Source organism: Tiliqua scincoides, chromosome 1 (assembly GCF_035046505.1).
Source record: "Tiliqua scincoides isolate rTilSci1 chromosome 1, rTilSci1.hap2, whole genome shotgun sequence".
Taxonomy (NCBI): domain Eukaryota; kingdom Metazoa; phylum Chordata; class Lepidosauria; order Squamata; family Scincidae; genus Tiliqua; species Tiliqua scincoides.
The window spans coordinates 305,781,862-305,794,864 of NC_089821.1; the positions used below are offsets into that span (position 1 = coordinate 305,781,862).

The 13,003-nt window shown below is 45.8% G+C and overlaps 1 protein-coding gene across 2 annotated transcripts in view; it reads right to left on the minus strand.

Moving 5' to 3' along the window:
* MTHFD1 (methylenetetrahydrofolate dehydrogenase, cyclohydrolase and formyltetrahydrofolate synthetase 1) overlaps window positions 1-13,003 on the minus strand; it is an 80,034-nt gene that overhangs the window by 37,090 nt on the left and 29,941 nt on the right. For both annotated transcript variants that reach the window (XM_066629599.1, XM_066629593.1), the window contains exons 6-12: window positions 11,811-11,911; window positions 9,873-10,009; window positions 8,973-9,084; window positions 3,556-3,683; window positions 2,382-2,479; window positions 1,099-1,272; window positions 173-309 (exon numbers count right to left, since the gene is read on the minus strand). In XM_066629599.1, coding sequence (XP_066485696.1) covers window positions 173-309; window positions 1,099-1,272; window positions 2,382-2,479; window positions 3,556-3,683; window positions 8,973-9,084; window positions 9,873-10,009; window positions 11,811-11,911 — 887 coding nt within the window. The remainder of the gene's footprint in view (window positions 1-172; window positions 310-1,098; window positions 1,273-2,381; window positions 2,480-3,555; window positions 3,684-8,972; window positions 9,085-9,872; window positions 10,010-11,810; window positions 11,912-13,003) is intronic.

Sequence of the window (13,003 nt, forward strand, 5' to 3'; positions counted from 1 at the left end):
CCTTCCAAGGTCAAGAAATGGTGTCAACATAGGGTGAGTTCAAAAACTGAACAGTCCAAAACTGTTACTACTTAACAGTAGTTGAGGTTACTACTCGACTCTTGCGTAAACGAGCCCCAAGGGCACAATGCTTATACAATGCATGCTGGCATGGGGTGTTACCATTACATACCTTTAATTCCAAAAGTGGGTCCTTGGGAAGGCTGCCGAACACAGGCAAATGCGTTTCGACCAAGGTGTGCTCCGAGAGCCTGAACTAGTCCAATTGTCGTGGTGCTCTTCCCTTCTCCCAGTGGCGTTGGTGTTATACTTGAACACAAAAACCAGGCATGACCCCATGCCATATTGAGTGGAAAACCTCATCCCCATTCTTAAAGAAACACGCAGGACATGAACAAGGCAAGAATCCCCAAACTTCTTTGGAGCAGGACACCCAATACCACTCATATCCTCTCCCTAGAGGTGTCACTGCCACTGACATTTTAGAGAGGCTAACAAACAGCAGAGTGTCTTCTAAACAGAGGAAAACTCTCAGCTTTTTTAATTTTCTATATACCCCAGTACGAACAAGAGCACATGCCAGAGAGAAAGGGAGAGGGTTGGTGTTGGCAACAAATAAGGGCCAACATTTGTGAATCCCAGCTGAACACACTAATGGCCTACAGCACGTCTTAGTTGCCCCTCTCCAAATTACAAAGAGCAACAAGGTAATCACTACGGCGGTTTGCACACAGTGAATGTACTATCTTTGCAGACACTGCGGTTCCTCCTAATTCTCTCTCCTTACTGTGATTTGAACACAAACAACCAGAGGAATGATTGTCATCCTACGTATCCTTTTCGCCATCTCCCACAGTGGTATTGCACACACTTACTGTTTCCAAGGCATTTGGAAACAACAGAGGAATGTGCAATGGCTGTTGGAGGGCAATGACCATACATCTCCTCTTTCTTCTCCTTCTCCACTGTCAACTGGGATGCCCAGAGCTGAGTGCAAGTAGTTTCCTGAGAGTGCGTTGCCACCCCTCCCACTCCTGAGTGGTCCAGCAACAACAGGACTGGCCAAGCAGGAAGGTACAGACTACGCAGACAACCTACCCCGTTACCACAACGTATCTGCCATCTGGCTGGCCTTTCAGGCGCTTCAGAGCGGACAGCAGTATTTTGGCTTTGCTTTGACCGTACAACTCCACCTCATCAGAGAGTAAGCCAATCTCTCTGGCCAGCTGGCCAATGGGCTTGGGGACACAGGAGCGAGATACTTCAATGTCACTGAAAGCAAACAAAGGGGATGGTCAAGGCAGATTTACATGGCAACAGCACATCCCCTGTAAGGGGCTGGATGAAAACACTGTGTTCTTTAATCTGGTGGTTGGCAACCTTCAGTCTTGAAAGACTATGGTATAAGCCTACAGCACCCGGTATTCCCAAGGCGGTCTCCCATCCAAGTACTAACCAGGCCTCACCCTGCTTAGCTTCTGAGATCATGGTATAAGCCTACAGCACCCGGTATTCCCAAGGCGGTCTCCCATCCAAGTACTAACCAGGCCTCACCCTGCTTAGCTTCCAAGATCAGACGAGATTGGGCATGTGCAGGGCAACAGTTGCTGTTCTAGGATAGTGATTTTTAAGCTTTTGCATCTCAGGGCACACTGACACGGTGCTAAAATTGTCAAGGCACACCCATCAGTTTTTTAAACAATTGAAAAGGCGCACGGCGCTGCTGGCAAGGTGCTCACATCCCCCAATGGCCCTACTAATAAATGACCCAACCCAAATTTCCTTGGCACACCTGTGGACCATCTGCGGCACACCAACGTGCCACAGCACAGTGGCTGCTGATCAATCACTGATCAAGCCAATAGCGGATTTCAGGCCATACCTAAAATTGGAAGACTTTATTTTATGCCTCCATCTCTCTGTGTTCAGAGCAGAGTGAAAGCAATAAAAGATGGGCTTTACCCTCCCCTGCTTTAATGGCTTCTCCTCCTCCTCTTGCTCAGGGGGCTGTTTGTGGTTCTACAGGCCTCTGTAAGGGGAGGAGGGGCCCCATCCCAGAAAAGCAGGAGCAAAGCAAAAAGCAGAGCCGGTTCATATACAGCATCACCTTGGATAGCACAGAGAATATGTTCCCCAAGAGTCAAATGATACACAAAACAGCTATATAGAATGCACATTAATTTAACAGGCAGGAAATAGGCACTGATTAGCCCAGAATGCACTGCTCTCATTGGATAGAATAGCTGTCCATCATGCTGGGACAAAGAGCACTGTAACATAACAGTGCTAAAGGAAGCTGTGTTATCCATGGTATGCCTACATGCAACTAAACTGTAACATTCAACATTCACTGTTGTAACAACAAGTCACTTGTTACTTACCTTGGAACAGGAGTTCTAGGGTTGAGCTTGTTATACTGAATATGCCACTTGCCAGGCTGATATTTCTCCAGAAAGCGCTGGGCACTTTCTACTGTGCTCTGAATCAGTAAACAAATCAACAGAGTTCTGTCACATAGCATGTCCCAACATGTTATTCAACATCCTCTTACCCTGTTCTATCTTATGGCCTGGCACATGCCCAGCAGCCTAGAGAGAGCTCTGAAGCCAGGAGGACACACATTTCCAGTGGGCAGGAGTCTCCACCTCCATTGCTCTCCCACCTCAGAGTGGCAGAATCCTGCAAATATATATATATATATATATCTGCAGAAATCTGTGTTTTCAGGATGCAAAACTTTGCTTTTTCAATGCAGAATGGTTGGCAACCTTCAGTCTCAAAAGACTATGGTAGAAGCCTACAGCACCAGTCTCCCATCCAAGTACTAACCAGGCCTGACCCTGCTTAGCTTCCGAGATCAGACAAGGTGGGATAGCAGCCTGGGCAAGGCTAACCCTGCAGAATGCAGATTAATGTAGTGTATGCTGTGGTAAGTAACCACACGGTATATGAAGTTGCTTTCCACCAAGTTCAGCAGCTGCTCTCTGGGATTTCAGAAGTTTGTTTTTTCCTAGCCCTACCTAGGCATGTTGGGGACTGAACCTAGAACCCTCAACATGCAAAGCACGTGCTGCGGTCCCTGGTCACAGAAGCTCCTGAGCAAAGTAGATAGTCTGAGGGTGGATGAGGCAAAGAGTGCAATGCAGCTCAGGTCTGGTCTAGAGGGTAGAGCCTCCATTTGCCTGAAGATAACATCCACAAGGTCACCAGTTCGAGGCCACTGGCACCGTGCGACCTTGAAGCAGCTGACAAGCTGAGCTATTCCATCTGCTCTGAGCGTGGGAGGATGGAGGCCAGACTGTGCGACCAGATCAAGAAAGAAACATCTGAATGTTGTGGTTTCTTGAAAGATAGAAACCTTCTTTCAAATTGTAAAAATCCCTATGGGGATTTAAATTTGCCTGCCTATGTAAACCGCCTTGAATAAAGTCTAAGGAGAAATCTGAGGACCAAGAAAGGCGGTATAGAAATACCTGTATTATTATTATTATATGTTGTCCACAGATATCCAGAAGATGGGAAGTGAAACAGTCTCTCCATGAATGATGCACCCACCTGCATCAGCATGGCAACCGTCATTGGTCCAACGCCGCCAGGCACTGGGGTGATATAAGCTGCTCTTTCCTTGGCTGCACTGTAAGCCACATCTCCAACTACCCTTTTCCCACTGGGCCTCGTGCTGTCTGTGAAAGATAAAGGGAGAGGGGAGAGAGAGTGACACATCAGTAAGTGAGACCAAAGTGAGACAAACCACCACAAGCCAAGATTTATCCTTTCAGATTATTATTTTTTAAAAAAATATATTGTTAAATTTGGGAAAACACACTATATACCCACGACTTGGGGGCAGGCAGAAGCTATTGCCTTTGAAGACACAAGGACTTTTTCACTCGAAATTCACAGATGTCTCACTTTTGGAAGAGGCTTAGCAAGAGGTACATAGGCTTAGCAAGAATTTTTAGTATCTGTGGGAGAGTTGAAGATGAGGTATGAAAAATAATACTGTATGGAACCTGTTCAAATTGCAGGCTTTTGTTCTGGGTTTGTATGGATGAGACCCTCCCATTTCAGTGACCTGGAAAACAAACCGAGTGCACCCCAAGCTCTAAGTTCTCCTCTGTGCAATGTTGGCAGCCACATTTGTGTGTGGGAGGGGAGGAATAAAGCTTGGAGGAGGCACTTTTGCAGCTGTAACAGATTAAATAACCTGCAAAGGAGGTTGGTATGGAGAAAGTACACCCATTTCTATGGCAAACACAGAGGGCTACATACAGTATAGCAATTAACAGAATGTTAACTCTTTAAAAAGTTCTGCATTTAACAAAGCTTGCATTATCACAAGCAACTCCAGGGAGGCACATGGAGGGCAACAATTTTTCTGAGGCATATTGTGTTCAGTAATAAGGGTGAGGCAAAGGTAGGACAAAAGGGTGAATGCCACAGAGAGGGGCACTTATTTACTGTACATTGCAACAGTAGCTTGAAATATCCACAGTCCCCAGATAATTCTCTGTTTTTATTTTAAAAAATGCAAGCCTCTAGTCCTTCTGGCAGAGGAGAAATTTATAAAGGTTACAGAAAATTAAGGATGTTTGTCACAGTTTGGGGGTGGGGAAAGTTGTCAACAGACACTTCCCCATTTCCTGCAATCCCCCTCTTCTTTAACGTGTACCCAACAGGGAATTTTAGAGCATGCTACCTTTATAGAATTATACCTACCTTTATTTTTTTAATACATAATTTGACATCAATACCATGTAATCAATTCCATTTCATGATACAAAGAAAATGCTTTTGACTTGACATTGGGCTGTTTTCTTTGGCTAATTCAATAACCCACAAAGCAAGACCATTATTCACAAAATCATTAAATTATTGCCTCCCCTTTTGAAGTTTCACATTAATAACGTGTCTCCATAGCAGCATTTATCAAATGGATGAAAGAACCCAGCCTGCTTCTGCAACCCCTGGCTGCCAGCCCTCTTCTGCTCTCAGCATCAGTAATGTTCCAGATGTCCATGTATCCAGGGAAGGGCTGCAGCTCACTGACAGAGCACATGCTTTGCATGCAGAATATCCCTGCCATCCCATTCTATCCCTGGCAGTATCTCAGTCGAGGCGGGTTCTGAAATCCTGTTCTGAAATCCTGTAGAGTCACTTCCAGTCAGTATAAGCTGGGTCAATGGTCCGACTCTGCATATGTTCAAGAAGCCAGCCTATGCCTACTGCCTAAGCGGGCATAGAAGCACTGTCACAAAACTAGCAGGAAGGAACTACTGAGTTTGGAAGTGTAACACAAGTCAGGGATTAGATCCACTGCTCCGCTGGAAGACAGTACAGGGCAGTCAAGTTCTTGGCAGCCACAATTCGGGCCTGGCTACCACAGCCTTCATCCCCCTTCCCCAAAAAAGCAGTTTCTGTAAATCATTGCGTAGGTGAACTATTTCAAAACACCACACTTGTCACCAAACTAAAAATAAAATAATGGAGTCATAGGAGTGCTTCCTCAAAAAAACCAAAAACTCTACCATTAAATAACTGCAATAAATGACTCATTACTTATAAAAGCAATTTTCTTAGAAGCTAAGTAAGTGATTGTGAGGAGCTCCAGAAGGATCTCTCCAAACTGGCAGAATGGGCAGCAAAATGGCAGATGCGTTTCAATGTCAGTAAGTGTAAAGTCATGCACATTGGGGCAAAAAACAAAATTTCACATTTAGGCTAATGGGTTCTGAGCTGTCTGTGACAGGTCAGGAGAGAGATCCTGGGGTGGTGGTGGACAGGTCAATGAAAGTGTCGACCCAATGTGCGGCGGCAATGAAGAAAGCCAATTCTATGCTTGGGATCATTAGAAAAGGTATTGAGAACAAAATGGCTAATATTATAAAGCTGTTGTACAAATCGATGGTAAGGCCACACCTGGAGTATTGTGTCCAGTTTTGGATGCCGCATCTCAAAAAGGATATAGTGGAAATGGAAAAGGTGCAAAAGAGAGCGACTAAGTTGATTACTGGGCTGGGGCACCTTCCTTATGAGGAAAGGCTGCGGCGTTTGGGCCTCTTCAGCCTAGAAAAGAGATGCCTGAGGGGGGACATGATTGAGACATACAAAATTATGCATTGGAAGGATAAAGTGGATAGAGAGATGCTCTTTACACTCTCACATAACACCAGAACCAGGGGACATCCGCTAAAATTGAGTGTTTGGAGAGTTAGAACAGACAAAAGAAAATATTTTTTAATTCAGCGTGTGGTTGGTCTGTGGAACTCCTTTCCACAGGATGTGGTGATGGCATGTGGCCTGGACGCCTTTAAAAGGGGATTGGACAGGTTTCTGGAGGAAAAATCCATTATGGGTTACAAGCCATGATGTGTATGTGCAACCTCCTGGTTTTAGAAATGGGCTATGTCAGATGCAGGCGAGGGCACCAGGATGCAGGTCTCTTGTTCAGGTGTGCTCCCTGGGGCATTTGGTAGGGCTGCTGTGAGATACAAGAAGCTAGACTAGATGGGCCTATGGCCTGATCCAGTGGGGCTGTTCTTATGCTCTTAAGTCGGAGGACGGTAACAGCTTGACAGGTGTGACTAATCCTCTTATTTAAGCACCTGAGATCTGGATTCTTAAAATGAAGTGGGCAGGGGGGAAAACTGCAAATAAGAGGCAGTTTAATAAGAGTAAAGAGTAAAATAAATACTCAATCTAGTCTCTGGTTTATTAATTCAGTTCTTAGAGAGGTCAACGAAGAAGCAATTTCAACCAAAACCAGCTAAACAATGTTCAGGGCACAAAATCCTGGGCTTGGGCACACAAAGGGAAGAAGACAAGCCCCCTAACTCCTGAAACAGAGCTAGCTCAGGCAAGCAATCCATACCAAAGAAATGTAACAGACAGAGGAATATAGGAAGCTGCCTTACATTGAGTCAGAGATGGTTCCATCCAGCTCAGTGTTGTCAATGCTGACAAGTGGTGGTCTTCCAGAGTTTTAGAAAGGTATTTCTCTCTGCCCTATATTGGAGACGCTGTGGATTGAACCCATGACCTTCGGGATGCCAGGCTGGTACCATCAAGCTACAGCTCCTCCCTGTATTACATTACTTCTGCCATTCTGGATCCCCCTCCTTGCCACAGATCAGAATACAATCAGGCCTTGGTATCTGCAGGGGGTCTGTTCCCAGTCCCTCTGTGGAAACCAAAATCTGTGGATAATGGAATGCATGGTTCTCCCTTAGAGGACCTCCGGTCACATCCAGAGGTGTTCAGAGATGCAGAGAGGTTTTTTGAAAAGCCGGAAGTGCCTCTCAGAGATCTCCGAAAGGCCTTCCTGCAACTCAGACCACTTCCTGGATGCAACTGGAAGACTCCAGGAGGTACGGGTCAGCCCTCCAGTCAAGAGGTGGGGACGTGTGTTGAATCAAATTCACAGGTGCTGAACCCAACGATAAGGAGTGTGGACCTGTACAGTTGACACCTGAAATCCAAACAAGGCCTGTGGCTTTTGAAAAGCCTCGATCCTTCGTTACTGTGAATGTCCACTCTGCATTTTCTCTCCTGCCACCAACAAGGACAGTAGCAGCAGTATAGCGCTTTCAAAAGTTCCAAACACTTCCTATATATTCCCTTCTTGTAGTCCTTACAACAAACCCGCAAAGGATGTACTATACTGTTAAGTACACATTAGTCTATCATGGGGGCAGGCGGAGAGCTGTTGCTGAGAGATAGTGACTTTTCTAGAGCCACTTTGCAAATTCACAGAGGCAACTTTTGAATCAGGGACTTCTCAATTCATACCTCAACCTCAGTACACCTGCTCTCAAGGAGGAGGAAGAGCCATTGACCAAGAAGGCAGAACTCAGAGTCTCTTGCTCGAACCGTGTACCAAGGTACCCACTGGCCTGTGCTTCTTGGATTCAAATTGCCCATTAGTGATGAAGCTGGCTGGGTCACCATTCACCGTTTCTCAGCCCAATCTACCTCACAGGACCATTGTGAGAATGGATGGGAACTACCCCGCGTGTTATTCCGAGTATTTTGGAAAAAGGGCAAGATAAAAATATAAGACATAAATAAAACAAAGCAAGAGAGAGATTGAAATGCAACATGTCCTCTATCATTATTCATCAGTGACAGGAGGGCAGGTTCACAGAAACTGAAAGGCTGAGTTTTCAAAGCTAAAAGGGGCCTTGTCTGACGTGCAAGGTGACAATATCTGTATCTGTTTTTAACATTTTTGTACACTCTTCCTCCAAGGAGCCCAGGGTGCCGTACAGTACATGTTCCCTTCTTCTTCCTCATAACAACCCTGTGAGATAGATGAGGCTGGGAATCTTCATGACTGAGCAGGGATTTGAACCTGGCTCTTTCAGATCTAAGTCCAACTCCCATACCACTACAGCAGGGGTGTCCAAACATTTTGGAAGAAGGGCCACATCATCTCTCGGGCACTGTGCCGGGGGCCGGGGGAAAAAAGAACTAATTCACATTTAAAATGTGAATAAATTTACATAAGTTTACATAAATGAATATATTAAAGATGAACTTATATGAATGAATGAAGGTCTTACAATAGCTGAAGGCCTATAAAAGGCCTTGCACAAAGCAAGGCTGGCCTTTCCTTTGCTGCTGCTACTGCGTCACAGATGTGAAACAACAAGCATTGGAGGGAGCCCTCATCCCACAGCTCACGCAAGAGGTCAAACAGTCGCCCTCATGCTGAGAGCAGTTACGTCGGGCCAGTGTGGGCTCCAACAAATCTCCAGAGGGCCAGAGGCTCATTGGAGACTGGGGGCTCCCTGAGGGCCGCATTGAGAGGCCTCGAGGGCCACAAGTGGCCCCAGGGCCAGGGTTTGGGCACCCCTGCACTACAGCATCCACAGTAAAGCAAATACAGTTCTAAGGAAATCCTTCGTCTTTTCAAACAAGAGACACTATCCCACACTCATTGACAAAGTGTGTTTTGAAAGAATTTTTTTTACCTGGTATATGGTTGATTCCACAGTCGATCACTACTGCACCAGGTTTAATCCATTCACCTTTCACCATCTCAGCCTTCCCAGCAGCAACCACGAGGATTTCAGCTTTACTAACCTGCAAAACACAGTTCATTATCAAATCGAGTTCCACAAGATGTCGCTATTGCTTTTTCCAGATTTGCTTTTCTTTTTTTAAAGAAGAATTTTTTTTTTAATTTTCCTGCTACCAGAGATCCTTTTTCAGTACAGATGCCAGAGAACTAAACCTGAGATTTCCCACATGCAGAGCGCATGCCCTATCATGAAGCTATGGCCCATTAGTTATTTAATTTTTCTCTGTAAACCACTTTGTGAACTTTTGGTTGAATAGTGGTATATAAATACTGTTATTATATATTAATAATAATCTCATGACGATCATCCCCTTGAGGTTCATCAACCTCAAGTCCTCATTGCTGCACTATTCAGACAAGTTATACTCTACTGACCAAGCTACTAGAGGTGACCTTTGCTGAATTCTAACTATTCTCTTCTGGGGAAAACTATCTTGGGAGGTGGCACCTGCTTTGCATACATAAGGTACAAGTTCAAGCCCTGCCCCTCTAGTCACAAACAGATCTTCATCAGGAGGGCTGGGAAACTCACTGACAGAAGATCTATACCTAGCCAGTACTGGGCAATATGGATTAACTCACTCCAGTATAATCTCAATACAAGGCAGCCTCCTATATCCTACCACAGACAATTGCTCAGTGGCAGGGTTACAAGAGCGATTTGAAAAGGGACTCCAAAACATTTAATGCACACCCTTTAAGGTACTTTGAGGTTCCAAAAACTTGGGCCAAGAAAAAAAAAGGAGATTGTTCTCCAAGAAGCATTCCAAGATCCCTCTTCCAGCCTTACTTCCTCAGCTAGTGATGCTGTCTTGGAATGGCAGGTGGTCACAGTCGCATGGTTCCAGAGCAGTAGATCATGCATCGGAGCACCGACTATCTTACTACGCCCAATCACCACGGCTCTTTTGCCTGCCACTTGGACACCTGCAACACAGAACTCAGTTGTAACATGCAAGCCCCTGAAGGTCTGAGTGAACTTCAAGGAGTCATATCTATTTATTCCAGCCTCTGGGTCCCATGGATTCCAATGTTACCTCTTCCCATGGCAACTTTTGTCAATACCAACCTAGCACTATGGGCAGGGGTCCCATAAACTTTGGCTAGTCTTGGTAGCTAGTTATGGTTCCCAAGACCTTGCTGAGCCCCTCCCCATGGGAGGGATCTTGCCGCAGGATGTGGTGACGGCATCTGGCCTGGATGCCTTTAAAAGGGGATTGGGCAAGTTTCTGGAGGAAAAATCCATTACGGGTTACAAGCCATGATGTGTATGTGCAACTTCCTGATTTTAGAAATGGGCTATGTCAGATGCAAGGGAGGGCATCAGGATGAGGTCTCCTGTTATCTGGTGTGCTCCCTGGGGCATTTGGTGGGCCGCTGTGAGATACAGGAAGCTGGACTAGATGGGCCTATGGCCTGATCCAGTGGGGCTGTTCTCATGTTCTTATCTTGTCCTTGACTTTGCATTGCACCCCAACTGCAGCTCAGTATAGGATCAGAAAGTGTCTCAATACTTCACCCTTTCCAGGGAAAAGGGCTGGTGCTTGTCTCTTTTGGTCTACATTTTCAAAACACTAGGAGTTCTCCAAAGGACAATAAAACACAGGAAAGTCTTAGCCATCTCATGACTGTGGTTGGAAATGGGGCATCAGAAGCACAGCATAGGTGTGCACAGGCTCCAAGGACCTTACAAGGACAAGTTCCAGCCTCCTTCCAAGTTTAGAGTGGGCAGGGAGAGGTTAAAGTTCGGAGATGAGACTTTTTTCTCCCGGTTTAGAAACAGGAGATTCAGGGCCTAATCCTATCCAACTTTCCAGCACCAGTATAGCCGCAATGCAGTCCCAAGGTAAGGAAACAAATGTTCCTTTACCTTGAGGAGGCCTCTGTGATTGCCTCCCCACTACAGGATGCAGCACAAGCCCCACTGGCACAGCAGCACCTGCACTGGAAAATTGGATAGGATTTGGCCCTCACTTTTTCATCATTAACTCATGGCATTTATTACCACAATGTGTGGTGAAGGCCAATTCCACAGATGGCTTGAAGAAAGAATTAAAGAAAATTCATAGAAATGAGGATTATCAGTGAATATTAGCTGTAACAGCCAAGAACAGGTTCCATCATGTTGGAAGTCCCTGATTACCTGGTGCTAAAAACAACAAATAAGGGATGGCCAACTCCACTGTGTTCTGTATGTGATCTCCCTGACTGCCCATCACCAGAGACAGTGTACCTATGCAGAATTCTGGTCCATTCCAGCAGTGCAAGTCTTTGTAAGCTTACAACCAGCGCTGGAAATCCGGCTAATCTTTGTGTGTGCGTGTGCGCTTCATTATAGAAGGCACAGAAGAAAGCAAAATGGAGAGCACCAGTACTCCAGCCAAGGGTGCATTGTCAGTTTAGAAGTGCACCAAAACAATTCTTCTGAACCCTCTCAAAAGCCTTGCCAAAATATTTGCCTCAAGAGAACTGATCCTCACCTGATCCTACCACCCTAATACCCAAAACTTGCCCCCCATCCCAACACTGTTAGCAGCAACTGGTCAAATCAGAAAGAAGCGCCCAACCCCATGGCATGTCCCTCCGATAGGGTTTGCAAGACCCATGGTTAGAATGGTCCCAAAACTGCAAAAGACTCTCCCCAAGAAACCAGCTACCTGCATTTTTTGTCACAGTAACACTCACAGCTATGCTGTTGCAAAATTTCACCTATCCCTTCCTCACTCACCTGTCTGCCTGATAAGTTCCATGCATCCTTTTGGTGTACATGGGATGAAGCAGTCACCCAGGTCACCCCGTGAGAGTTTCCCTGCATTGATGCTGCTCAAGCTGTGGAGGTGAAAGAAACAGAGGAGTCAATGGCCTCTGAAGAGGTTTGAGAAATCCAGTCCAATTCTTAGACTACAGACAGATTCTCACTTTTCTTAACACATCTCTTGGAGTTGATGGACTGACTGCAAGATTAATTTGTCATCCTATTTTTGTTACAACTACAGCTGAACTATTGATATAGTTCAATTTATCTATATATTTGTTGGCAACCTTCAGTCTTGAAAGACTATGGTATCGCGCTCTGAATGGTGGTTCTGGAACAGCGTCTAGTGTGACTGAAAAGGCCAATTCGGGAGTGACAATCCCTTCCACACTGGGAGCAAGTGCAGTCTGTCCCTGGTCTGTCTCCCTGGCTATGGGCCTTCCTTCTTTGTCTCTTTGCCTCAGTCTGTTGGGCAAGTGTCTCTTCAAACTGGGAGAAGCCACGCTGCACAGCCTGCCTCCAAGACGCCTGCGTTGGCTCGGTCATGTCATGAGAATGGGTGATGGCCGGATCCCAAAGGATCTCCTCTATGGAGAACTCATGCAGGGAAAGCACCCTACAGGTAAACCACAGCTGCGATACAAGGACATCTGCAAGAGGGATCTGAAGGCCTTAGGAGTGGACCTCAACAGGTGGGAAATATATATAGCTATATCTATATAGCTTCTGCAGAAGCACGCATGGCCTCTGGGACACCAAGTGCCTTGGGAACAAAGTGCCAGGTAAGGCACCGCGAGTTTAGCATCTGTGCAAGGAGAAGGGGAAGGCAAGTGGACCTCTGAGTTCTGGAGAAAGAGAGGGAAGACTCCCTGAGTTGTGAAGAGGAGAGGAGGAAGAGAAGGAGAAGGTAAGTGTACTCTTTCTCTTTGTCTTCTAACCTTAAATCAACCTTAGATCAACACTGAAATTTAGCTTTACCTTTAGCTTAGCTTTACCTAAGCTAGCACCTAATCTAACCTGAGGGAGGGATTCTAAGGTCCAGCAAGTTGGGGCACAGGAGCTAGGTAAGGGCAATAAAAATAAATACGTAAGTGCGTACAGAGGTCTACTCTGAGCAGGAGTAGAGTCCTACTTGTGAGTAAGAGCCCAAGGTACAGGCACTTGGA